General features: G+C 39.5%; 1 protein-coding gene across 4 annotated transcripts in view; it reads left to right on the top strand.

Annotated features, from left to right (window-relative positions):
- LOC123516995 (F-box only protein 21-like) overlaps positions 1-27734 on the top strand; it is a 38507-nt gene that overhangs the window by 2816 nt on the left and 7957 nt on the right. For 2 of the 4 annotated variants that reach the window (XM_045276800.1, XM_045276797.1), the window contains exons 2-9: positions 2689-2937; positions 4221-4343; positions 7501-7681; positions 16538-16720; positions 18716-18906; positions 19225-19500; positions 20448-20694; positions 20958-21064. In XM_045276800.1, coding sequence (XP_045132735.1) covers positions 2864-2937; positions 4221-4343; positions 7501-7681; positions 16538-16720; positions 18716-18906; positions 19225-19500; positions 20448-20694; positions 20958-21064 — 1382 coding nt within the window. In that variant the 5' untranslated portion in view covers positions 2689-2863. The remainder of the gene's footprint in view (positions 1-2688; positions 2938-4220; positions 4344-7500; positions 7682-16537; positions 16721-18715; positions 18907-19224; positions 19501-20447; positions 20695-20957; positions 21065-27734) is intronic. The other 2 variants (XM_045276799.1, XM_045276798.1) reach the window with 2 other exon arrangements.

The raw sequence follows: 27734 nt of genomic DNA, 5'->3' as shown, positions 1-27734 counted from the left end.
CAGCTTGTAATACCACTCAATCTGGTTTGTTTTGTATTCAGTACAACTATTTTCCTTTAAGTTATTCATTGCCTGCCACTCTTTTGTGCATTTTTTTTTCTATTGTTTTTAAGTCTAATGATTCCTTCAGTTTGTAGCAGTAGGATAGTTCAGTGATTAATGTATTTGCCCTGTAGTTAGTTGAGTCACTGCTTGATCCCAGTGTGTGAATAGATGGTGAAATTTTGTGTACAGCCAACCACAGTCATTGCCAAACTCAGGAACAGGAGACGAAAATAGAGGCATGTGTGTTAAAGACTCCCAGTTGTATGTGAACCAGTGATAGGGAAGGATTGCTTTTTAAAAGGTATGAAAGGTGGAGATAGAATTTATTAATAGGTAGAGAAACCATGGCACACCTGTGGGCAAGGCTTCAAGAATTTATTAATAGGTAGAGAAACCATGGCACACCTGTGGGCAAGGCTTCAAGAATTTATTAATAGGTAGAAAAACCATGGCACACCTGTGGGCAAGGCTTCAATGAGCTGCCTACAACTACATTGGTGATTCACTGCCTCCACCCAAGTCCAGCAATGGGCTCCACCATAACCCCTGCTATTCCAGCACACCACCACTGCCTTCACCTTAGGCACACAGATAGTGCAGTTGTCACGACAACTTGCCAAACTCAAGGGCAGAGGCAGGTCTGTCCATCTGCCACTGCCTCAAGATGTAGAACCAGAACTGTTACCACTACAGAAGACTTTATTATTATTATTATTTCTTTTTTTTTTTTTTTTAGCTTATTATGGCAAGGAGAAAGAACTGTACCACATGTCAGCAGTGTTGCTTAAAAATCAATAGGTACAAAACAAGTATGTATGTGAAAATGTGGAAGTAAATTACATCCAGGTCACAAGTCCTGGATGAGAGGAACTCCAAACATTCATACATGTATATTGACATAGTATATTATTACTAATCAAACACAAATAGCATTTATATATAGATTCAATTGTTTATTCACATTTATATATAGATTCAATTGTTTATTCAGTTTTGCGGTGGAGTCTATATATAGATGTCACTTATTCAGTTTTGCAGCAGTCTATATATAGATTCAATTGTTTGTTCAGTTTTGTGATAATGTCAATCTGGAGTACCTATTTGCTGGGAAACTATATATAGACGTATGAATGAAAGTCGGTAATGTCTATGTATAGACGATTTCTTGTTTGGTAGTACACTTATCTGCCCTGCTGTCGGGAAAGGGTTAATGATGTCTAACACCTAACGTATTACTTCATGTCATATTCACTTAAAAAATGATGGCATTAATAGTGTATTGATTATTGTGATGGTGGTGATACTGAAATTTGTCATTATTAGTGCCTGTAAACCTATTAATAAAGTTTAACAAAGTTAAAGAAACAAGATAAACTCCTGATACAACTGCTTTTTTACTTTTATAAAACATCCATAATTTCAGGGATGACCAATACTACACCAAAGTGACACTCATAATCCTTGCCCGAATTTTTCCTCTTGCTTTGCAATAGTACAGGCAAACCCCGCATAACGAATGTTTACACAACGAATGTTTTGTTTTATTACCCTTAAATCACATGACAAACACCAAACCCTATAACAATTTTTATTGGGGAAATTTTGGACAAGTTTGAAAACGCCGCTGAATCACCACCACCACCATCCACTGCCGCGTCCAAATTTGACGCATTTGAATTTTTCATTTTACTTTATTTTATTTTATTTTATTTATTTATTTATTTATTTTATTTTTATTTTTTACTCATCCTAGGACCCCATACAACGAATTTTTGCATAACGAACACATTTTTGGGAACCTAACCCATTTGTTATGCAGGGTTTGCCTGTACTTTCTTTCCATTTGGTTCTCTCAACCTTTTCTGTGCTCTCATAGAGGCGAGACCTTCTTGGCCATCAGTTCCACTACTTGATGAATTTATAGTGGCAGTAATAACTCCTTTCAATGGAAAATAACACCATACAAATTGTATGTCTGACTGTGCATACAAACTCTGGTGTGGAGGGGATGTTGCTGGACACTGATAGGTTGAGAGGACATGTGCTGTACGTTCCAGTTGGCCTAGACACGCTCAGTGGTCCAACATGTCTAGCACGAAAGCACTAGTTGCCTCACAAAGTTTACGCTACCCCTCGGCTTGGTATTGTCTGATTCTTGTACAAGACACATGCTGCACGCAGTGGGGAGTAGAAGTGAAAGTCAATTTGACTTAAACTGATATTTGACTGATTTGTGACTTTATGTATCCCTGATTCACAACCAGACAGAGAGGAAGTTGTAGAAGCCTTTGGTGTGCATGACTCATTTTTGGTACACATGGTGCTTGGTACCATACGATTGTAAGGGCCTGATATATATTTACTATTTTGAATTTATATAATGCATTGAAAGGCCATATATAGCACTTTAGAATTACTGTCCAGTGTAGATAATCTTCCTCTAGATTTAGGATAAGCCAATTTAAAATGTAACCTTCAGTCTCCAGAATGCATAGTAGATATTTTACTTTTATTTGGGGAAAAAAAATGTGTTCAGTGCCAACAAATAGCATTCATGTTTAAAGCATTATAGAGAGCAGCATTATTTTTTATGTAAGAATATTTGATTGATCATCAGATAGTAAGTGATATGTATTTTTGCAGCTGGCCAAAAATATGGGACTACTTGCCATCCAGCAGTGGAATCACAGACTGGCAAGACGAAGTGAAGCAGATTCTCTGTTTGGACAGAGAAGTAAAGAAGCTGGTGTCAGGCCTCAGCCGCAGATTATACCAAAACTCACACCTCACCACTCCTGTTTACAATGAGGTGGATGTCATGGTCATGTCCACACCTTATGCACCACTTTACATGAAGAATGCCCTCCGTAACATCATTGAGGATGGACCCACGTGAGTCTTGCTCTTTGATCAGAGAGTGTACATGTTTCCTATACATGTACATACTTGTTTTTGCTTATATTTATATTATGTGTAAGTACTCAATTAGCATTATGCGTATCATGACAATTTTGTCAAATATTAACATTAGCCTGACAATTTTGTCAAATCAACATTGTCTTTATAATTTTTGTTCTGATGTGCTCTACCATTTAGGTTTTGTCCTATTTAAATTCCTGTTGTTATATGCAATGGATTATAGATATTCTAGTGTTAGTTTTTATGTATAATTTTAGAAAATGTAAGAAAATTGTTTAAGAGCAGAAGAAGTATGTACGAAACATTATCATCGAATGTGAGTATCGTTGTCAGAATAAGTATACATTAGTATTATAGTTATAGTAATAGCTTTAAGAACTCTATACAACGTATTAGACTCTCTCTCTCTCTCTCTCTCTCTCTCTCTCTCTCTCTCTCTCTCTCTCTCTCTCTCTCTCTCTCTCTCTCTCTCTCTCTCTCCCCAAATATAGACTATATACAGTAAGCCCCTGCACTTGGCGAATTAATTAGTCTGGCGAAACTACTGCTAAATGTGAATTTCACCAAGCATGATTCTTTATACTATGTAAATTGCCTAAAAAATGCCTCAATCAGTCTTTGGTCATTGCCAAAGTCCCTCTTTTGACCCCTAAAATATCATCTTTCGAGCTGAAATTAAATCTTTTGGCTTTGCATATTAGAACATATGTATAAAACAGACCAATAAACAATAAATAAAGCTGGTAAAACATGATATAAAGGCTGTAACTCCCGGTTTTCCACGCATTTCCCTCGCCGATTTTCGTCCTTATCCCCACCACCATTGTCTTTACCCACACTGGTACCACCTGTTGCGCTGGTAGAGGTCATGTTGGTGATAAATCGCCAGAATTTGTTCCCAGAGCAGAACAGAGAGTAGCACAAACAAAATGGCTGAAGGGGACTCTCACACTGTGTTCTGATAGGTTTAGAGAGGTCTGACGTCACTGGGGAGCTGCGTGATTCGCCGTATGATTGCCAGGGGACCACCAAGTTTGAATTCAAATCACCATGCGTGCACTCGGTGGTCCATGGCCACCCTACCGCCAAAAGTGAATTTCGCCAGGCTGAGATTCGCCAAGTGTGGGACCTTACTGTATTGTAATTATTATTATTATTTATTTATTGAATTTTTTTATATACTTATTTTTTTCTTACTGTTTATAGATTGCTCTTACAGTTTGTTACTTTAAAACACAATTTTTCTTCTATAAAAGACACCCTAGAAAACCTGTAGCACTTGATGCCAACCAGGCAGAGCGGCAGCCACGGCCAACACCTCCTCGGCCCAACTGGCAGAGAGTGTTGCCTTTGCCTGGTCCTCGCACCGCCTCTCAAAGGGGGGTTGTCTCACTACACACACTAAACCTTACATGTTTTACCTTACCTATGTTTTCAAGCCACTAACAGGACAAACCTTTTATGTGAAATGTAGTTATTTTTTGTTGAAGGTTTGATATGTATGTAGCCTATTTCATTTGCAAACCCTTTATAAAAAGTGGAGTTTTTCTTTTTAAATTTAACGTGTTTGTGTGTCCATTACATTTTAACATGTACAGTAGAGTGTGCAACAAGGAACACGATTCAATCCTACCTATGTAGTATTCATTATGCCAGATGTGCATTTTGAGGGATTGAATGACATATGGGAAAAAAAAAAAATTGTTCCAGGAAACAAAATAAAAAAAAAAAAAAATTTCAGTAAAAGATAAAAATGAGCACATTTGCACTACTATATTAAATTTGAGATAACACATTAAGTATATATAGTACTCTTCTGAGTTTTGTGCCTAGTTCTAAATTCTTATGATTTCTGGTTTTGTAAATTATCACCCCAAGTTTGCACTGCTTTTACAGGTACATATTTACCTACTGTTGGGTTACACATATAGATACCGCATATCCTGCCAGTCAGAGCTCTCTCTCTCTCTCTCTCTCTCTCTCTCTCTCTCTCTCTCTCTCTCTCTCTCTCTCTCTCTCTCTCTCTCTCTCTCTGTGTGTGTGTGTGTGTGTGTGTGTGTGTGTGTGTGTGTGTGTGTGTGTGTGTGTGTGAGATTCATCACGGTCGCCTGCTGGTCACCTAGCCAGTCTTCCCCATTACGGAGCAAGCTCAGAGCTCATAGACCGATCTTCGGGTAGGACTGAGACCACAACACACTCCACACACCGGAAAAGCGAGGCCACAACCCCTCCAGATACATCCCGTACCTATTTGCTGCTAGGTGAACAGGGGCCACACATTAAGAGGCTTGCCCATTTGCCTCGCCGCCTCCGGGACTCGAACCCGGACCCTCTCGATTGTGAGTTGAGCTTGCTAACCACTGTACTACGCGGTGTGTGTGTGTGTGTGTGTGTGTGTGTGTGTGTGTGTGTGTGTGTGTTTACCTAGTTGTATTTACTTAGTTATATTGTACATAGTGTCCTGTCTCCATGTCTCCATTTATCTCATTTTTCCTTAGTTAAGCACATTATGTGCTGTAACAACTTCATTATCCAATATCCTTCACATGCTGCCTCATCCTGACCTTTACATGTCCTCTTGTCCTTTCATCATCTGTCAACAGCACCAGGTCTTCTTTGTCTATCTTTTCAATGCCACTGACTATCTTGTACATTGTTATTAGGTCCCCACATTCTCCTCTTTCTTGTAAGGTTGGCAGTCCCATTTCCTTCAGTCATTCTTCATGTGTTAGGTCCTTTAATTCCAGCACCATCTTTGTAGCAATCTTCTGTATCCTTTCCAATTTTCTTAGATCCTTTTTAGAGCTCGGAGACCACACCACTGCTGCATATTCCAGCCTTAGACGTATCATGCTTGTGATGATTTTTTTCATCATATCTTTGTCCATGTATTGAAATGCCACTCTTATATTGTCAACATTTTATATGATAATCCAAATATCTTGCTTATGTGTTTTTCAGGGCTCAGATTTTCCTGTATGATCACTCCCAGATTTTTTTCCTTTTTAGTTTTCATTATTTGTTCCTCTCCCATCAAATAGTTCCATAATGGTCTTCTCTTACTCTTTCCTAGTGTGTGTGTGTGTGTGTGTGTGTGTGAGATTCACTGTTTGATCTGCTGCAGTCTCTGACGAGACAGCCAGACGTTACCCTACGGAATGAGCTCAGAGCTCATTATTTCCGATCTTCGGATAGGCCTGAGACCAGGCACACACCACACACCGGGACAACAAGGTCACAACTCCTCGATTTACATCCCGTACCTACTCACTGCTAGGTGAACAGGGGCTACACGTGAAAGGAGACACACCCAAATATCTCCACCCGGCCGGGGAATCGAACCCCAGTCCTCTGGCTTGTGAAGCCAACGCGGGCCGTGTGTGTGTGTGTGTATGAAAGTAAGAACAATTCTAAGGATTGCCAAGTAGAATGAGACTGATTGGGAATGAATAGGAATTACATGCATGAGTGAGAAATAAAATAAAAGTTACATAAAATGAATGAAAGAGAAAGAGAGAGGGATATCACTCTGTTGACCCTTATCTCTGATGGATAAAGGGGAGGGGAGGTGACAGGGAGGGAAGTTTAAGGCAAGAGGAAAGAGAGAGGAAATGAAAAGGGCGGAAGGGACAGGCAGCAGATACATGTGCAGCAACTCACACAGCTGGTGTGTTTTCTTGTAAGTTTTAGTTTGTCATTCTGAATAAATTTCTCTTAGAATTTCAGTACTCACGTAAGTGGCAAGTTCGTTATGCCAATTTTAGTTCAATATTCTAACTAAATATTGATTAAAATTTTAGTGCACTATTGGAGTTGTACATCATAATGACTGCATTGTTGCTTACCTTACTATAACAAGATGAGCTAGATGAGAAATATTAACTGAAGTAAAATGGATTTCTGTTCCTTGAACCTTGAGGTTTACCAAAAAGACTGCTGTAGTAGTTGAGTAACCACCGCATCAGATCTAATATGAAAACCTGATGCTAATAAAAAAAAAAAATGCCTGTGAATGGTCTTGATATTGTGAAAGTCAACTTTATCTCTTTCCATCTCTCTCCTATTGTATTTCCCTTACTTTCTCACTGACTTTTCCTCTTGTCATCCACATTCCTATTGTTCTGGTTGTTGGTATTCAAATAACAGAACAGTAAAATCTTACAGCCTTAACATTCTATAATTCAATTAATGTACTCCCTTACATGGCATGAATGTCTTGTTTTGATAGACTTTTGGTCCATGAGAGCATAGATATTTTGATATTTATTTAAGCATTCATCATATCATACTTTTATTTGGAAGATCTACTTAAATTTGTTATGATTTATATGATTAAGTTTAGTTTTATGAAGTGTGTGCCTTTTCCTTAATTTTCCTGCAAGTAAAACACCATTTTATTCTGGTCACATGCATGTATGCTGTCTTTTTGCATAGTATGAATGCTTTCCTTTTGAATGAAACAAGTGAGCAGATATTGGAAGATGAGATGTTAAATCTGTACAGGTCTTGCATTCTAAATTATATTAAATTTTACAGATATGAGAATTTGACTGAGAAGTACTACGCTCTGAAAGTAATGAGTCATGTCCATCAGGGGATGTGTCAGAGGGAATGGCATGACTTCCTAGAACAGCCCCCAGCCAAGCAGTGTCTAGAAGTGGGCACCATGTTGTTGGCCAGGTGGTTCCAGCCACACACAGATGTCAGCATTAAACAGGTGAGCTGCAGGACACTGCCCATGCTTTTTTTTTTTTTTTTTTTTTTTTTTTTTTTTTTCCTCCAAATTTCTTTTTTTCTTCCCACCTTTCTTTTTTTGTAGGAATCAGCCAAGGGCAACAAAAATTGTGGTTAGAAATAAAGGCCACTGAGATGCTGGTCCCTAAACAAATTCTGCGTTAAGTATGAGATGTCTTCAAATCTCCTTCAGTGAGTTCAAGTCATAGGAAGGTGGAAATATAGAAGGAAATGGACTTCAAGATTTATTAGAGAAATAAACAAATGATTGAGAATACTGGTTAACTCTAGCATGAGAGAGGTGGACAGAATAGGGTGATAGAAACAAGAAAGTCTTGTGTAATGAGGCACCTGGAGGAGGGAAAGCAAGCAGTTAGCAAGAAAGAGACTGAAAAGTCAGTCAGAGCCTTGTTATACAGCCTCAAATACATGCTAATACAGTTGAGCTTGTCAGATCCAGAATCCATGCTCACCAGGAATTTTGGAGAAGGGATAGTGTAAAGGTTCCAGTATGTGAAAGACTGGAATTATGTACAATGGTACCTCACAATAATGGATTTCTTAATAATGGATTTTGCTCAATAAAGGACTGGTCAGATGCCAACAAAATTTTTTTGGACCGTAATGGTAATTTAATTTTTATTTCTTCCCACAAATCCATAGTTCTCGTTTGGCTGGACAGACAAAATACGCATATGACACGATAAACAAGCCAAAAAAAGGCCTGTGTTTATCTACTCCTACATGCTAGGTAACATAGTAACTTGTTTTGTTCATCTACAATTTACAAAACTTGTAATAAGGTAGAGAGCTGCAACTGCTCGTCTGTGAGGTTACCGGATTGACACTCATGGTGAATTGGAGTAGTTTGACCTGTGGTGTACCAGTGTGAATTGCCAGTTACGCCTTTCTGTTTGAATGTTGTTTCTTTCCCAAACAGAAATGCCCTAATCGCTTGAATTTTTTTTCATTTACCATTCTTTGGAGATCTACAATTTCATTTCTTCTTTTAACTGAGGGTAATTTAGTGTGGAGTGGGCTAGGTTTTCTTCTAGAGGACTTAAGGAGCAAATTGTTTCCTCAGTGCAATAGTGGAAAGTAAGTGATGTCAACATTTCTCCAACCTTCCCCCACCCTCTCTCTCTCTCTCTCTCTCTCTCTCTCTCTCTCTCTCTCTCTCTCTCTCTCTCTCTCTCTCTCTCTCTCTCTCTCTCATGTAGATTACTGCCTTAGATTGGCTGTGAGGATGGCCATATGGGAAGCTTGCAGCAGGACAAGGGTCCATAGCGAGACTGCATATATAAGGTGCATTAGTTAAGATAGAGTTTTCAGCAAGGTTCCACTTCCCTGCTCAGATTATATGTTTAGGATGGGGAAAGAATTTTTTTTTTTATACAGAACACATCTTGATTTTTACCTCAACGGTGATGTGGAACAAAAGTTAGAAGGATTTCAGAAATAATTTTGGAAACACCAATTTAAATAGAAACAGAAAGAAAAAGAGACAGAGAATAAGGAGATGGAGGAGGGCTATAGAAAAAAAAGGCAAACCGGTGATCTATGGAGAGATGACAATAGTGTGGAGGTAGTGTACTCTGATCCTGACGATCCTGTGTCTTCCTCCCTTCTTTTGTCACCTCAGCAAGGTCCTTCAAGCAGTCACTCAATGCTTGTTAAGGATGCCACTAGACCACATGGGAATCAGCCATTATACCACACAGGAAGCTATATCTTTAATTCACCTGTACTTGGTAAGACAGAATTTTATTACTGTATACTTTTTAAATAATATTAACTTTTATTTCAGCATTGAACATAGAATTAGGTGGTTTAAATGTCCAACATATTTTTTTGCATTATTAAAAGAAGAATAAATTACCGAAAAATGGAAAGGGATTAAGGGTTTTTCGGACAAACCGTTCTTGGTAATGGACAATTCGCAATAACAGACACCATCACCCACCAAGTGTACATTTTCGCAAGGTACCTCTCACAATACCACTGTATTTAGTCCATCCATAACCCTTAGTGTTGCTTTAATTAAAGATTTGATTATACTATGATGTATCTCTCTGGCACACCCGCATAAATACAAAACAAGGATTGCTAGCTTTCCTTTCTGTAAGGTAGTGTGGTCAGTTTCTTAACTTAGAGTTGTGGTTAATGAACAGTCATTCTACCAAGGAGCAGCAAGGCAAAGATGCATCTGCATTTTCAAATCAGTAACAAGGGGTGTAACGGACATCACCTAGGTTAATTGTATGGAACCTCACACACTGTTGACAAGATAAGGCAAAGAAGTACAACTTTGACGGGCATAAAATTAACAAACTTGTTTGTTTACTGATTGAACTGAGGCTGTTAATGTATTAGTTCTTACCTGCCATGTCAACATTTTTTTTTTTTTTATCTTATTGTGCACCATATGATGTACAGGCAACCCCCACTTAACAAAGGGGTTACGTTCCTAAAAAACCCTTCGTTAAGCGAAATTTCGTTAAGCGAACCGATTACAACAAGTTTAACCCCTGACTTGAACTTCCATTGAGAGTAAACAAAGCAAGAGTGCATCATAGTTCAGTGAAACGTTTAATGAAACTAAAAATTATGAACTTAAACTTAAACATTTAGGCAGTTTAATTTAAGTCATTATAATGTACACTAATGTATGTATGTAAGTAACTTTATAATGTTGTTGATCTTAAATTTATGAAGAGAGGGAGAGTGAAACGGGAAAGACACTAACCGGCAACCTGTGGAATGTAAACAAAGGGCACATCATTGTATCACATACAAAACTTATGTACCACATTTCTACAATGCTTTCCACTTTATCCATTGTAGAGTCGTGACTTCAGGTGGTTCTTTTAGCTTGCAAGGAAGATATGGTCTCACCAGCCTTGTTAATAGAGTCTGCTGACTTGAAAATAGTAGAGACAGTAGATGGAGTCAAGATGGTGGCGAACAATGCTATTAGTTTTCTCGCCTCTCTCGTGTCTATGAATAATATCCAGCTTCACTTCGAGAGTAAGAGACTTCCTGGTCTTCTTAGCAACACTAAGCGACATTGCAGAGCCTTTTGGTGGTAAGTTGAGCGAGGGAAGACGAGCTACTGCTGACGCTGTTATTGTTTTGAACAGGGGGAGTGAGTGATGTGCGTGTTGTCCACGAGAGGCGCTGGTGTATTCAAAAGCCTGTCGGCTTGCGTGATACAGCGGGGCTTTCAAACTTGGAAAGAATTACCTGGATAAAACTTTGTTTAGCGAGTTTGGTGTTCGTTGAACGAGGAGATGGTAGTAAAATGAAACCTTCGTTGTAGCGAAATTTCATTGTGTGAACCTTCGTTAAGCGGGGGTTGCCTGTACTGCACTAGACACTGGTATCGATCCCGTCTCCTTAGCCCACCCTAACCCACACGTAAAAATTTGTGTTGCCAACAGAAATCAGCTTTGAACATTTTCTGCTTGTTGTTGACTGATGTATGGAATAAAAACTATGGTATATAACATCATCTGGTACCACCATTTGTTGCCACTTCTTCCCTTGTTTCAGCACTTATGACATCATTCTGCTGTGCCTTATATGTTCACAATAATTGTTTGAAAGACAGTGTTTGATCACATGGACACGCTCTAAGTCTGCCACATTGTACCAGGGATTTAACCTTGTGACCTGAATTTAGAGAAATAAATTTGCTAATCATTACATTCCAAGATTAGTATTAGTTTAGATTTGGCATAGATTACTTTTTATGATGTACTAGAATGTTGATTCAGTGAATGAATATATAAAAGACTAATTAATTGTAGGTGATGTGTAATAAAAGACAAGTAGGTAGTAGACACCTACTGAAACAATAATTTACTCCCAGCGAGGTCGAATAGCAACACACTACTCGTATTCCTGATCGTCTTGGAGATACACCCAACATTCATTACTTTTTCCTTACCTCTAATCATACTGCTTGAGCTGTTAACCTCTCTTCTCTATTAGAGGCTCCTCCAATCACAATCTCATATCTGTATCTTGTCCTGTTTCTCCAATATCTCCCCAGGACCCCCCAAGGTGATGCCTCTGGTGTTTGCCTCTGCTAGTTGGGGGACCTGAGGAGATTTTATGCCAATTTTCCTTGGAATGATTACTGTTTCTGTGTTGAGACCCACCTCTCTGTGCTAAATACAGAAGTGATAATGTCTGGCATGGAGGTGTACATTCCTCATTCTTTTTCGCAACTTGAACCTTGGTTTAACACGGCCTGTTCTTGTGCTATACATGATAAAGAGGTTGCATAAGTAAAGGTACTTGAGCCTTCCATCACCTGAATCTCATGCACTTTATATTTCTGCTCAGAATCATGCCAAGTCTGTTCTTTAACTTGCCAAACTCTCTCATAAGTAGAAAATGTCAAAATCTTTCAAACTCCAATTCCCCCCCGAGACCTCTGGCATCTGACCAAAAAAACATCTCCAGTTACTTTACTTCTTCATCTTTCCCTCCTTTATTTCATCCTGATGGCACCACTGCAATTCTCTTCTCTCACTATAGCTGAACTTTTCTCTTAAACCTTTGCTAACAACTCTACCTTGCATGATTTTGGACTTGTCTCTCCCTCTCCTCCTTGTGATTATTTCATGCTCTCAATTAAAATTCTTCTCGATGTTTTCCATCCCTTCTCTAGCCTAAACCCTCAGAAGGCTTGTGGACCTGATGGGGTCCCTCCTATTATATATATATATATATATATATATATATATATATATATATATATATATATATATATATATATATATATATATATATATACAGGCAACCCCCGTTTAACGAAGGGGTTACGTTCCTAAAAACACTTTGTTAAGCGAAACTTCATTAAGCAAACCGATTATAACAAGTTTAACCCCTGATTTGAACTTCCATTGAGAGTAAGCAAAGCGAGAGTGCATCATAGTACAGTAAAAGGTTTAATGAAAGTAAGAATTATGAAGTTAAACATTTAGGTAGTTTAATTTAAGTCATTATAATGTACACTAATGTATGTATGTATGTAACTTTATAATGTTGATGATCTTGAACTTTATGAAGGGAGGAAGAGTGAAACGTGAAAGACACTAACCGGCAACCTGTGGAATGTAAACAAAGTGCGCATCATTGTACTGCATACAAAACTTATGTACCACATTTCCACAAGGCTTTCCATTTTATCCATTGTAGAGTCAAGAGTTCAGGTGGTTCTTTTAGCTTGCAAGAAAGATACGGTCTCACCAGCCTCCTTAATAGAGTCTGCTGACTTGAAAATAGAGACAGTATAATATGGAGTCAAGATAGTGGCCAGCACTGCTATAGTTTTCTGGCCTCTCATGTCTGTGAATAATATCTAGCTTCATTTGGAGAGTAAGAGACTTCCTGGTCTTCTTACGAACACTAGGCCAATTGCAGGGCGTTTTGGTGGTAAGTTGAGCTAGGGAAGACTAGCTGCTGCTGAGGCTGTTATGTTTTGACTGGGGAGTGAGTGTTGCGCGCGTTGTCCACGAGAGGCTTGATCTTGATCTTTATTCTATAGGTGTCCCAGGATTTTTCCTGAGGCAGACCTTAGTACCAGCAGCTCCTGGTGTATTCAAAAGCCTGTCAGCTTGCGTGATATGGTGGGGCTTTCAAATTTGGAAAAAAATTACCTGGATAAAACTTCGTTAAACGAGCAGATGGTAGTAAAATGAAACCTTCATTGTAGCGAAATTTCGTTGTGTGAACCTTCGTTAAACGGGGGTTGCCTATATATATATATATATATATATATATTTTCCCTCAAAAATTACGAAAAAAAAAGGCAAAAATCTTAACTTTATGGTGGACATGATACAGCAACACAAAATCTATGGGTGGTGTCAACCAAGGCACCAGCTTAACTCACTAAGGGGAAAGCTATCATAGAGGTTGTTGCTGCGTCTCTCTCTACCCGCCCTTCACTCTGCTAAACATCACGTAATTTATTTACTGCATCCTGCTTTTCACCTACTTTCAACCATGGGACAGGTGTCTAAGAGGAATGAGCAGAGGAAGGATGCCTGGAATATGAGTATGGAAGCTCAAAGAATAAAAAGAGCATGTTGAACCTGAGACCTCAAATGCTCCAGTACATATCCTTACGTCACCCACCACCACCACCACCACCCTCACCACCGCCACACCACAGCCCACCACATCTCATGCAGAACAAAGACAAGGAAATGAAAAAGAAAAGGCCTCGTTACTCACAATTAGAGAAGCTCTTCTACTAAATATTGAGAAAGGAAATGAAGATGTGGAAAGTGATGACAAGCTTGTCATGCTGACAAAAAGGAGACTGAAAAATCTTCTTTCCTCTCGTTATTCATGCCCAGATCCTGCCTTTGAATACAGTTTTGAGCCTGATGTATACAAGAACACCATAACTATGCACTGTATAACATGCAACTTCAAGAACACATCACAACTAGAAAAAGTGAGAGCTGGACATTGTAAGAAAAGCATTTTCACGACCAACATATCATTGACAGGATGGGACTAGGACCCTGATGTGCTTAGAAATACATCTAATTGTATTATGAGATTGTAGATAATAAAAAAGAACATAGTAAACCTGAATAAACTTCCTAGTGTGTTATAACAGGATCGAGATCAATCGATAAACTTTATCGGCCTGTATCTCAAAACATAAGTTATTCCCCTTCTAAAATGTATTTTAAAGCCAATTTTAGCTTGATTTCAATGAAACAAAAACTAAAAAGGAGAAGAGTACTTCTTCTTTCAATTCACATCGCAATTTTTATATATATGTGATCTGTAATTTTGTATTAATATTTTTTGGTCAAAAGAAGTTAAAAAAAAAGTTTGAAAAAAAATTCACAAAGCAAAAACAAAAGATGAAATAAGAAATCTAACAACGTGGAAACATTTCATATTATAATGTGTGTTTGCTACAGGAAAATGAAGGTTATGGAGCAAATAATAACGTCAAAATAACACTCATAAGTTTTAGTTGCAATTATAATTGCATGGCAAGGTTGTGGACTAAAATGGAGATGAATGTCTAATATTGATGTACATGTTCCCAATACTTCACAACTTAAAAATCAGTGTTTTATGCATATTTACTGGAGATATGACACCAATCTAAACCGGACGCTCCCCTTAACCAAATTTCTTGCCCTATACATTCTTATGCTGATGATACCACCTTTCCACGTCTATTCAGAGACGACCAACCGTTTAGGAAGTCAACAGATCATGTAGGGATGCCACAGAATGCCTGACTTCAGATCCTTCCAAGATTTATGAATAGGGCAGAGAAAACTTAATAGTGTTTAATGCTTCAAAAACCCAGTTCTTCTATCAACTGGACATAATCTTCCAGACAACTATCCCCACTTCTTTAATGACACTCAAGTGTTCCACCCTTCTACACTGAATATCCTCAGTTTTTCCTTTACTCATAATCTAAACTGGAAATTTCACATCTGATCTCTTGCTAAAATAGCTTTATGAATTTAGGCGTTCTGAGGCATCTTCGCCAGGTCTTCTTACCTCCCCAACTGCTAACTCTGTACAAGGGTCTCATCCACCCATGTATAGGGGGTTCAACTCATACAGTTCTGTTAGATATGATAGAATCAAAAGCTTTTAATCTCATGAATTCCTCTCCTGACAGACTATCATTAGCCTCTTTCCCACCAGCAGAATGTTGCATCTCTTGCTATCTTGTACTATTTTCATGCTAACTCTGACAGACTATCATCAGCCTCTTTCCCACCAGCAGAATGTTGCATCTCTCGCTATCTTCTACTACTATTTTCATGCTAACTGCTGCTCGTCTGATCTTGTTAACTGCATGCCTCCCCTCCTCCAGCAGCCTTGCTGCACAAGGCTTTCTGCTTCCTCTCACCCCTATTCTGTCCAATTCTCTAATGCAAGAATTAAACAGTACTCTCAATCATTCATACCTTTCTCTGGTAAACTCTGGAACTCCCTTCCTGTGTGTGTATTTTCAACTTATGACTTGACTTCATTTATGAGGGAGGTTTCAGGATATTTATCCTTGTCTTTTGGCTAACCTTGTTCAACCTGTAAGGGGACTGGAAACTGAGTGGCTATTTTTTTTTTTTTTTTTTTTTTTTCCTTGGTCACTTTTCCCCTATAACAAAAAAATTATAATAATTGTGGGTGATGTATAATAAGAGACAAGTACCAGATTTCCTTTATTACTAACTTAACAGTGTCACATGAGTACTTCATGTGACAGCAGACGCTGTTTTTTTTTTTTTTTTTTTTTTTGGCTTATAGCGCCTATAGGCATACTTGACGAGTATATGTGGGAAGCGCTGTTAAGCTTCCACCCATTAGTGGCGCAGGTAATTTTGTTTATAGTGGTACCCATATTAGGGCCCATATCACCACCTAGAACCTGGGTATCATGGTGACATGGAGGTAACTTTAAACCACTCGACAAATGGCATAGCTTCAAAGTGGTATGTGGTGGGATTCAAACCTACGTGTGGATGTCTGCCTGATCCCATGCTCACCATCTTATCCACTACGCCACTGCCTCCTGACTCATATGCTCCTTTGCTGCTCCATCGTCCAGCCGTGAATACACCAGAGTGCATGCATGACCCGACCTTACTGGCCTTCTCATGTTGCTCACATGATCTGTACTGTATATATGTGTGTGTGTAGAAAATTAGTAGACAAATGCAAGAGAAGAATATTGAAAAAGTTAAAGGATCCCAAAGTTATCTACATACTTGACTATTTTTATAAATACATGCAGTTACTGGTAGAATTCTTTTCATGCATCAATTGGTTGCAGATGGTTGCTGAGTTAGATCAAATAGCTGAAGCATGCCGCAGTAAGTTGCGTACAACTGTGCCCAACCATCCAGCCATTGCCTCCCCTCTGGTTCCTTCAAGCGAAATTCTTCCTGAATCAAAGTGGGACCAAGAGAGGTGTAATCAACTAATGAAGTGCATCAATGATGTTTTGTTTAATCAGGTATGTTTGTTTAGTTATATAAAACCTCAGGTATGTTGCTACTAAGTTTGATACAAAATCTGTCCATGTTTTAATGTGTCATTTTTGTTTCTGTTCACTTCTCCAAGACCACCTTAAGGCCTGTCCAGATGAGCGGGCATGATCAGCAGGCATGTCGATCCACTGGCATTGTTGATAGGCAAATCATCAAATTGCTTGAGTATCCATTGAGCAAAATCACCAGTCAGTGCTCAATGGCTCGAGTTTTGACTACCTGACATTAGTTGATGTAATGTATCCATAAAGGCCCATATACACTAGGGGTAAAAACTTTTTGCACAGCGTGCAACACCACACTACTTATGAAGGTGTCTGTGATTGAGTGAGGCAGCTCAGTGTTGCACCAGACAAGGGGATCGAGTGGATGTTCACTTATGTACTGGCTGTTACACCAACTAAATTTGAATGAACCAAGAATGCCACACTGCATGTCATAGAAATTCTGTGGGAACATCCTTGCATATGGAATGTAAAAAAGTAAGGAATTTAAGATGAAAAACATCAGAAATAAAAGTTTGGAAATAATTCAAACGTTTTTTTTATGGGGGCAGACATCCTCTCCTCATCAAAGATGAATGGGGACTGATGCTTGTTGCACTAATGTATAATACACTTGGGTTGCTTCATCATTGGCCATGCCTCACCAGGCAGTATTATTGTGCAAGGTGTTCATGGGCCTTAACAGGTTTGCCTCCCACTTCTCTTGTTATTTCAGCCACACATGCCCATCCTACACATTTACAGTCACATTTCATTGTATTTTAACAAGGAAATTGTCATTAATTTCTGTTGTTTTAGGCATTACCTGCCTCACACTTACACATTAGCACGTCCTTCAAGTCCTGATGTCTCGGTAGACTACTCACCAGCAAAGGGTACAGAACACTGCCTCCTCACTGATCCACATGAGGAACATGAGCAAACCCTCATCACACTCTCACCTAGCAGCCCTCATTCTCACTACTCTTGCCACCATTCAAACCCACCACTGCTGATTCTGACTTGCAGCTCAACAAAAGCAATCTATATTCCTTAGTGCATTACCTACAGGAGGCAGAGGAGTGACGGCTTCATTACAAAAAAACTAGGAGAACGACCAGTTTTTGGCATTTCTTCAGATGATAAGTGCTACAGTTGGCCCACTTGCACCATCTGTTCCTCTCCACTCTTCTGATGCACTGGACACATCATCTAATGCCATTTCACAGGCTACAGTTGCATCACCAGCTATTCCCTGCCAACATATCCATGTCGCTTCACTGGCCATCTCTTCAGCTTCACACAATTTGGAGGCTACATCTATATTCACCCATACAGATGCCAGGTATAAGGCTATTTTGTCAGTAACATCGAAGGTGACACAATTTTGCAATCATGTTGGAACTGCAAAAAAATGCCCTCAAACAACTCAACACCTGTATCTCTCAATGTGCAGAAGTTACTGGAACATACTTCTCTGGATACACATCACAATGTGGATGTTCTTGACCCTGACAGCCTACAGGCTCACTGAGAAATTATGAAATATTCACCATTAAGATCTGTTTTGCTGCAAGCAAGCAAAGAAGGACATTTAATGAGTTTTGTATCAGACTTTAAAACCTGCCATATTTTCTCAAAGTGGATTCCAGTTTTACTGTGTTAAACTTCTCCAAAAGTTGTAATATAAGATTGTTTCTTGTTTACAATTGTATTTTGCATAAAATTTTCAGGTCATTGCTTTCATATCTGTGTATAGTACAACCTACTTTTTTTGTCTTTAGGATGATTCATGTTGTCTTAGACATGAATATATACAGTATGCAGTTTATTTCCATATTCATACATAAAGAGAAAAATGCAGACAATTGAACAAAAGCTAAGAATTGTAGCCTCAGGAATAGATGCTTTTAAGTCTTACATCATTGAATATTTGTTCATTCTTGTGTTTTTTAAAATTATGCCTTTGATTTTCAGATGAAATTTGCAGGAAATAGTGATGATTACTACAGTCTGAAAAATTCCCTTATTAATGAGGTGCTCAGCTCCAGGAAGGGAATACCCATTACTCTCAGCATTGTATACATGGCTGTCTGCCACCGACTGGGCATTCGTCTTGAGCCTGTCAACTTTCCATCCCATTTTCTTGTGAGGTGGAAAATACCTGGGTAAGTGGAATTCAGCACATAACAGACATGGTAAACCTCACTGTTTAAGTGGAAGGCTTGTATTCTCATAGAAGATAAAGAAATCTTTGATAATTTTTTGTATCTGTAATACTGACACCAGGCTTAACTTGCCAAAAAAATGAATAAATAAGATAAAATAATAATAATAATAATAATATCATGGCATTCAAAGTGTCTTTGTTTGTTGACATTTTTTGATCTTCCTCATTCATAGTAAGGCTTCCATCAAGGAGGTTCCAATATAATTTGGGAAATTTAATAATGGAAAAAGAATTACATTATTCTTTCCACCACCAGAACAACACAGTACAAGTTCATTGATGCCTTCGACAAGGGCCGTCACTTCACCCCCAAGGAAGTCCTGGCTGAAGTACCTCTACTTATAAATGAGGATGAGAGGCTACTCTCTGCCTGTGGGCCTTTGCAAGTGTTCCAGAGAATGATCAGGAACATTATGAATGTAGCACAGATGCAAGCCAACATCTCAGACCATATGGAACTGTACTGCCCAGCCACTGAGCTCATGAGTCTTCTCATGCCCTCAGACCACAGTGTGCAGGAACTTCTGTTGAGGTAAGTTTAAAGGGTCTAGCATATGTATTATCAGTGATACTTTCCAGATGGTCAAATTATTTTCCTTCACCAAATTCCGAGGTAAAAAATAGTCCTTCACCAAATTCCGAGGTAAAAATAGTAAACATAGAAAATGCCAGAAGACAGTTTAAATTATAAATACCTAAATCATTTTTGTTTGTAATTCTGAGTGCAATGATGTACTTTTCAGCTTGGTATGACTTTTGAGAGTAAAATTATTGCCTTATCAAAAATTTCTCCCCTAGCCACAGTGTAACCTGTCAAGCAGAAATAACCCTGGAGTGCGATAACACCATGCAAAATCTCTCTCTCTCTCTCTCTCTCTCTCTCTCTCTCTCTCTCTCTCTCTCTCTCTCTCTCTCTCTCTCTCTCATACACACACAAGATAGCTTGTATTTTATTATCTTTGGAAGGCAATGATAAAATTATGGACAAGAGAAAAAAAACGCACACACACACACACTGCAAATTTAAGGATGTAAATTGAATATAGGCATCAGGAAGGATTGTCATGGAGAGAGAGAGAGAGAGAGAGAGAGAGAGAGAGAGAGAGAGAGAGAGAGGAAGGGAGAGAGCGATAAGTGAGAGATGGGTCAGGTCACACACTTGGCCATTCAAATTCTGGGTAAAACGTGGCAGCAGTGGAAGGTCTGCTATTCCCTAAGGAGACACGCCAAAAAAAACGCGTTTAGATTTGGAAAACTATAGTGGTAGGGCTTGTATTGCAGGGAGGGTGGAGTAGCGAAAACGGCCTTATGGCAAAGACGTTAATGCATCCCAGATCATCTCTTACACCAATATCACATATTTTTGTTTTTGTCATTCTATATTACTGTCCAGTTAATTCTATCATTACTATATATTTTTATTTAAATGGAGATTATGATTCAACATTGTAAAAAAAATCTTAATAAAAAATATTACAGAATCTACTACACACTAGAAATCCATTACGATCGCATTGTTGCTGGGTGTCAGCAGCTACTAAAGCAGAATCCCTCAACTATATTGGAAGAGATGCTCTCAGACTGCCAGCAAATCATCAAGAGTGAAAGTGACATGCCCAAACCAATCATCCCCAATAGCAGGAGTACAGAAATTGCTTTTGCCACTGGTCTTGTCATGCAGCACAAACGATATAATTATTCCTGTGTCATATTTGGATGGGATAAGGTGAGTGAAATATCCAAGTTTTGTGTTCCATAATGAAGAGTATTCTTATAAATGAACAATAACATTTTGAAGACTTAGAGGAGCTGCCGGAATTGATATTGTCTGGAATTCCTTGTAATGCAGAATTACATGTAATACTTGAATTCAGACAGTCACTTGGTTAACATCTCTTATTTTACTTCACTAACTTGTCTTTCAGGTTTGACTGACAACTCCCCTGTAGAAAAAAGTAAATAAAATTCTACCTTATAATAAATTTGCAGGAGTGTAAAATGCCAGCTGACTGGGTGCGACGGATGGGTGTTGACCACCTCCAGTACAAGACTAAGCAGCCATTCTACAATGTGCTGGTCCATGACGGATCTCATAGGTGAGAAGCTCTTATCTTTTACAGGATGTCACTGCCATGCAGCCATGTTCCAAAAGCAAGGCATTCATCAAAAGTGTTGCATAGCCTAGTTACAACAGATCCAACCCACACAATACTGCCTGCCACTTTGCATGATTAATGAGAAAAAAAAATGCTTTTCTGAATTACAGCATAGGCTCACAAATGGTAACTTATCTAATGTCTGACATAAACATATAATTCTCTCTCTCTCTCTCTCTCTCTCTCTCTCTCTCTCTCTCTCTCTCTCTCTCTCTCTCTCTCTCTCTCTCTCTCTCTCTCTCTCTCTCTCTCTCTCTCGCACTGACAAGACGTGCAAAAACAGCTCCCAGGGAAAACATTTCAGCGGGTGTGGAGCCTGACCTAGACTCATGTACAGAGGGGGGTAGGGGACCATAGGGTTCTCCTGCCTCCAAAATAAATAAGATTCGGATACTGTATAGAATGAAAAAATGGAGAGAGGGGCGGAGCTATGTGGGGCGGCAAAACGTGCAGGACCAAAACAAATACCATGTTGTGAAAACCTGAAATTTATCGAAACACCTGTTGGACTGAGGAGATTGAGTGATGATAATACAGACAAGGACTTTTCTCGATTTAGAGAGGAAAAAGGCAATATGAGGAGGCTGATAAACATGGAAAGGGAGATGAAGTAGAGTATGATGGAAAAACAAGACAAATTGATAAAAGAAAACACGGAACTAAAAGTGCGGTTAGAGGGACGTGAGAAAGTAAGGGGAAATAAATCAAGAGATGAAGGAGGAGATGGAAGAGGTAAAGAAACAAAATGACATACTAAAGGCTGGCTACATGTTACGACTACAAAGACTCCTTAAGGAGCCTACAGAAAAAGGTGCAGGATGGGGAGGACAAAGTGCATGGAAACGAACAGTTAGAGGAAACAGTTAAATTTTCAGAGGTAGGATGGAGGCAAATTCAGGAAAAGACAGGACACTTTTATACAAGTAATTAAGGAGAAAGATCTAGTGAGAGATACGTATCAGTGGATGAGGAAATATATAATTTTTGGGATGAAGGGAAAAAAAAAAAAAAAAGTTCATGAGAGAGCATGAGGAGAGAGAATTGGCAAAAACTATTATCAAACAGGTCCAGGACAGCACAGAGGAGTTAGACCAGGAGGTGGAGGAAGTGATTAGGTTGGGAAGATTTAGTGAAAGGAGTAATAAACCAATGAAAGTGAGAATGAGATCACAGGTGGCAGTGAAGGAATTTATGATGAAGGGAGTAATAGACCAATGAAAGTGAGTATGAGATCGCAGGTGGTGGTGGAGGAAATTATGATAAGAAAAGGGAAGCTGGCCAATGATACTTAATTTAAGGATATATGGATGAAAAGAGATATGAACCTCGAAGAGAGGGATAAGGAGAAAGCACTAAGAAATTAAGCAAAGGAAAAAAACATAAAAAGGATGGACATCAAGAAAAAAAATTTCTATTGTAGTGTTCTAGATGAGACTCAAGAAGTGGTATCTATGGAAGAAGGAGGTCATGGCAGAGGTAAGAAATTAAGAGTGACTTATACTAATATAGACTGGTTGTTATCCAGCATGTTGGAGGTTAGAGATTATTTGAAAGAAAAAGACCAGATGTAATGTGCATTTGTAGAAACAAAACTAAGAGGAGATCCATGTTACCTTTAAAGAAGAGGGATATAATAGCTAGAGAAGGGACAGGAAGTGTAAATGGAGAGGAGTGCTAATAATGGTTCGTAATAATATATGCAAGAAGGGAGATGACAGAACTTTGTATATGAGCAAATGTGCAGCGGTTTGATTACCAGATATTTTCATCACTAATAAGCGTTTGGTGTTAATGTAAGTTTATAAATGAAAAACCACAGATTGAATGCAGGAGAATGTTATTCTCATGGCCACAGCAGCACAAGTCACAACTGGCAGATGGGGAAAGGAAGATACTAGGAAGCCTTTGTTTACAACCACATGTGTGGACATTTTGACTATCATATATTTTTTTTAGTGTTAAATCGAACTTTTGCTTTCAACTATTGAAAAGTTCAAGTATCTAGATGCTTGAGTATTGAGTCTCCACTGTAGTTGCTCCCTAATTTTGGATGACCCTTCTTATCTTTTAGAGAACCAGCATCAAGTGGAACTTACTTTTTTTTTTCTACATTGTGTTGCCCTTTGCTGGCCTTCTCTCCTACATAAGAACCATGAGAAAAGAGGGAAGCTGCAAGAGGCCAACAGGCCTATATAAGGCAATCCCTGTGTGTTTAAAGCCACCAAATTACATCTATCCTCCCCATACATAAAAATAATAGTAGTAGTAGTAGTAGTAGTAGGGTGGTTCACTACACAATAAAATTGATGGAGGATGTGATAGCACCAAGTGGTATCATACGGTTTTTCAAGATAGAATAATGAAGGTGAGCCTGTGATCTTTAGAAAAGTGAAGCCCACACCCTGTACCTAGAACAGCTACCCAGAGGCAAGGTGCCAGCAATAAACCTCTAGCAATTAATAGTCATCAAGAAAAGAAAGTAATGCACGTTCCTGCCATTTTGGAGCTAAGAAACACCTGGAACTGTACAGAACGGATAGTAAATTTTGCCATGATACTAACGTACTTCAGTAAGGCAACTGACTGCCACACAAGCCCTTCATATTACAGCCTGTCAATGATGCATTCTATTACCTTTGGCCAACCATGTGAGCAGCAGTTCCCTTCACCATTAAGGGGGTCACTTTATACAATGGTAATAGCTCAAAATATAAACTTTTCCCTAAAAAAAAATTGGGGGTAGTTGTATATACTCAGTCACCTTATACTCCGAGGTATATGGTAAGGCAGAAACAGGAGAGGAGACTGGGGGTGGAAGGGAGGCCAAAGCTGCAGGATGGCAGTGGTTTGGTAAGGTGGGAGCACTGGGAGGTCCGGAGAGGAAAGGGCAGAAGCACAGGAGGGAGCATGAGAATCGGGAACAAAGAAAGAATTAGAGCAGGGCACAGAGGTAGGAAGAGAAGATGGTGAAGGGCTTCCTGATGGGCATCACACACAATGTAAGGGTGTCACACAAGCAGATACCAGTGACCTCGGCAGTAACTTATACATTGGGCAGCTGCGATAGAGAGCATTCTGAGGGCCACCACAATTGCAACAACATTGGGTAGGAGCAGGGTAATTTTCACAGACGTGGCCATGGCTACAAAACAGGCAGCAAAGAGCAGAGCGGCAGTGATGCTCAGGGTGGCCAAAGTGCCAACAGTTTCAGCACTGGCGAGAGGCAGCAACTTAAGGCTAGGTGGTAAACAAGTCATCCCGAACGTAGACTTAAGGAGAAGTTTGTGATGTTGGAAAGAAATTCAGGCAACATTGCTGAGGGCCTTCCGCCTACCCGGCGGAGACAAGGTGTAGTGACGAATGCTGACAGCATTGTAATCACTAAGCAGGTCAGCATCACAGTCTGACCAGACCTTGTCATCAACCAGACAATCCTGGGGAGAGACAGAGATAGTGCCAGTACACTTATTGAGACGTGCATCAGTGATCAAGCAGAAGGGAGCACCAGACAAGGCTAACAAGTTAGACAAGGCCCGAAAGAGACTCGACTCCAGACTCCAGACAAAGTGAGAACAGTCAGGCTGGGTCTGGAAATGGACCTTGCCCATCTGTTCTTGGAGACAGCAGTTAAAGAGAAGGGAGTGGTGGGAGGAATAACAAAAAAGTGGTCCCAGCAGTCAGGGGCAAAGAGATCACAGGGAGAAAGATGAAATGCACTACTAAGAGGAGCCTGTCTGGGGCTGCTTTGTTCCCTTCTCAAAGGGAGGAGGAATATAAGAAGCGTAGGTAACAATGGAACTTCAAGCAGAGGAGAAGGCAAGGGAGGTTTGGGAAGCAGTAGGAAAAGGAGAAGAGAGTGACAGGACAGTAGTAGACACTGGGGTGAGAGAGGCACAGCAGGATAGGCATTGGAAATAGGGCCAGCAGGAGAAGCAGTGGGGACAGAAGAGACAAGGGACAACAGGAGTGCAGGTAGAGATGGTGGTAATACTGCTGAACTGAGTTGATCTGCCTGCCCAGTTTTTTTTTTTTTTTTTTTTTTTCCCACTTTCCTATATCTTGTCTTCCTTTTCTATTGACATTGCAATTTTTTATTGGAATTAGTTTTTTGATAATGTCAATAGAAAAGGAAGACAAGATATAGGAAAGTGGGGAGAGAGAAAAAAAAAAACTGGACAGGCAGATCAACTCAGTTCAGCAGTATTACCACCATCTCTACCTGCACTCCTGTTGTCCCTTGTCTCTTCTGTCCCCACTGCTCCTCCTGCTGGCCCTATTTCCAATAAAAAATAAAAATAAAAAATTGCATTTTAGTTGTAGTTTAAAATGAGATATTCACTCCTAAAGATTTTTCATAATTTCATATTTGTTTTGCTATTTGCACTCAACTGATTGACATGAAATTTCCACACATGATTGTGTATACAATGGTGACTTCCTGGAGCATAATAGAATGATAATGCATCAGATCCCTGCTTCTCTAGAAAATATTATTCACTCGTACAGGAGGGTATGGAAGGAGCCATCAGCAGCGTCATGACAATCTGCTGTTTTACAACTGAACTGTTATTAGTGTGTTGAAGTGAGATAGTAATACTGTAAAGTAATTATTACTCGTCTGCTCCAGCTTTATACCTCTCACAATAACTCTCTAAAAGTATTTTGTAATAATGTTATTGTGAGAGTTATGTGATGTATATTTGTCATGATGAAGATAGTGAGAAAAGACAGTGTTTGAAAAGATCATAGCAGTCTTATGATATAAAGAGAGGGTGGAGAAGCATGGCAGTGGGGTAAGGGGTGAGACGAGGGTCTTGGAAGGGGAAATGACACACATGATGGAGGGGAGGTAAGAGTTCAGGGTCCAGCTGTCTTGCAATGATACATTTGTTTCTTGTTGTCTTCTCTTCTTGAAGTTTATGATTCTAATTCTCATCAATTTATGCCTGTAAGGATGTCATTTCTGGAAAAGTAGAGGGGTAAATTACGCACCTCGTCTCTTGATGCCTGGCCACGTACTGTGTAGGGCTTGATTCATGCTATGATGCAACTATACGAGACATTTAAAAATGGCTTCTTGGTAGCAAAGGTATTTGATTATCAAAAAATAAATTACACCATCTGGTAATTTAGGGTTTGAAGGTTTCACAAAGACAATAGTAATTCCAAAATTTTTAATCCCCCCAAAATTAAATAAATAAATCCGAGTTTAACTGCCCGCCTGTTTTATTTTATTTATTTATTTATTCTTTTTTTATGGCGTGGGGAGGGAATTTGTTTGTCGGACTAATCTTTCACCCTATTAGGCCGAGTTAGTGAGGGTCAATAGTAGTAGAGGACAGGAAACACTAAGGGCCAGACCCTGAGCGAGATGGGAGGGCAGCAACAGGAAGCAGAAAAGGTGCGGAAGAAAAGACAAGAGTAGGGGCAGAGGATGAGGTAGCAGAAGGTAGAGAGGGAGCAGAGGTACAGGGAGCATAAAAATAGAAGGCCGGGTGGTATGTCATAAGGAGGAGGAGGAAAGAGATAGTGTAGGTACCACGGTTGTGTGCAGCTGTAGAGTGAGAACATTTATTGAGGGCAAGGAATTATAGCATGGGCCTGTTGAACAAGCATAGTGGAAGTCGAGGGTTGGTCAAGAGGTCGAGTCATGGTCAATGCCAGGGTTCAGGTTGATGTAGGGCAGATCCTGGAGCCCCTATAGGAGATAAATTATAATTTTCATTATCAGCTATGGTGAGCCAGGTGAAGAGGAGGGGAAATAAGGTCTACCCCTAAGAGCCCTCATGAGTGGTAAAATCAAAAGAAGAACAAGGGGTGGACCACCGAGGCTGTTCATGACTTCATGACGAACCTGGCTTCACATCCCGTGGGTACGGCTCTTTGGCCTTGGAAAAGGGATGGAAGGGAGAGAGATGAGTTAGAAGAGGAAAGGAGAAAAAGAGCCGTTGAAATTTCGTCGGTCTAGGGGCTGCAGCCCAGGGCCTTGGAGAAATCAAGGTGGCCTTAAGGCATCAGGCCACAGCCCCTGTACTCAAAGCCCTCCCCCTTGGCAACAGAATCTGGTACAGGAGGGACCAGAGAGGTAGACAGTGACATATTTCAGATCAGGAATTCTCAAACCTCCTGAGGTACTTAGATGGCTGATCTAATAATATCCTTTGCAGTACCATTGCATATTGAGTTAGTGTTAGTCACTAAATTAAAATTTTGTTCAATGTCAGATTACTGAGGGTTTGAGTAGATTGTCTTTTAACTCAAGGGGTTCTAACAAGAAAAGCTTGAGAACCCATTTTAGATAGAGAGTCAGGATATAGTGTGGCTCATTTACATTATTGGTGAGGACAGGGATGGTGGCAGGAGCAAAAGAACTTCAAGGACAATACAGGCAACCCCCCCGGTTAATGAACGTCCACACAACAAAATTTCGCTACAACGAATGTTTCTTTTTACTACCATCTGCTCGTATAACGAACACCAAACTCACTTTAATGAAATCTTATCCAGGTAATTTTTTCCAAGTTTGAAAGCCCTGCTGTATCACACAAGCCGACAGGCTTTTGAATACACCAGCGCCTCTCATGGACAAAACACACACCACTCGCTTCCT

This window comes from Portunus trituberculatus, chromosome 41, assembly GCF_017591435.1.
Source record: "Portunus trituberculatus isolate SZX2019 chromosome 41, ASM1759143v1, whole genome shotgun sequence".
In the NCBI taxonomy this organism is placed as follows: Eukaryota; Metazoa; Arthropoda; class Malacostraca; order Decapoda; family Portunidae; genus Portunus; species Portunus trituberculatus.
Note: the sequence above shows the minus strand (reverse complement) of the source record. Positions and strands in the feature narration are given on the sequence as shown.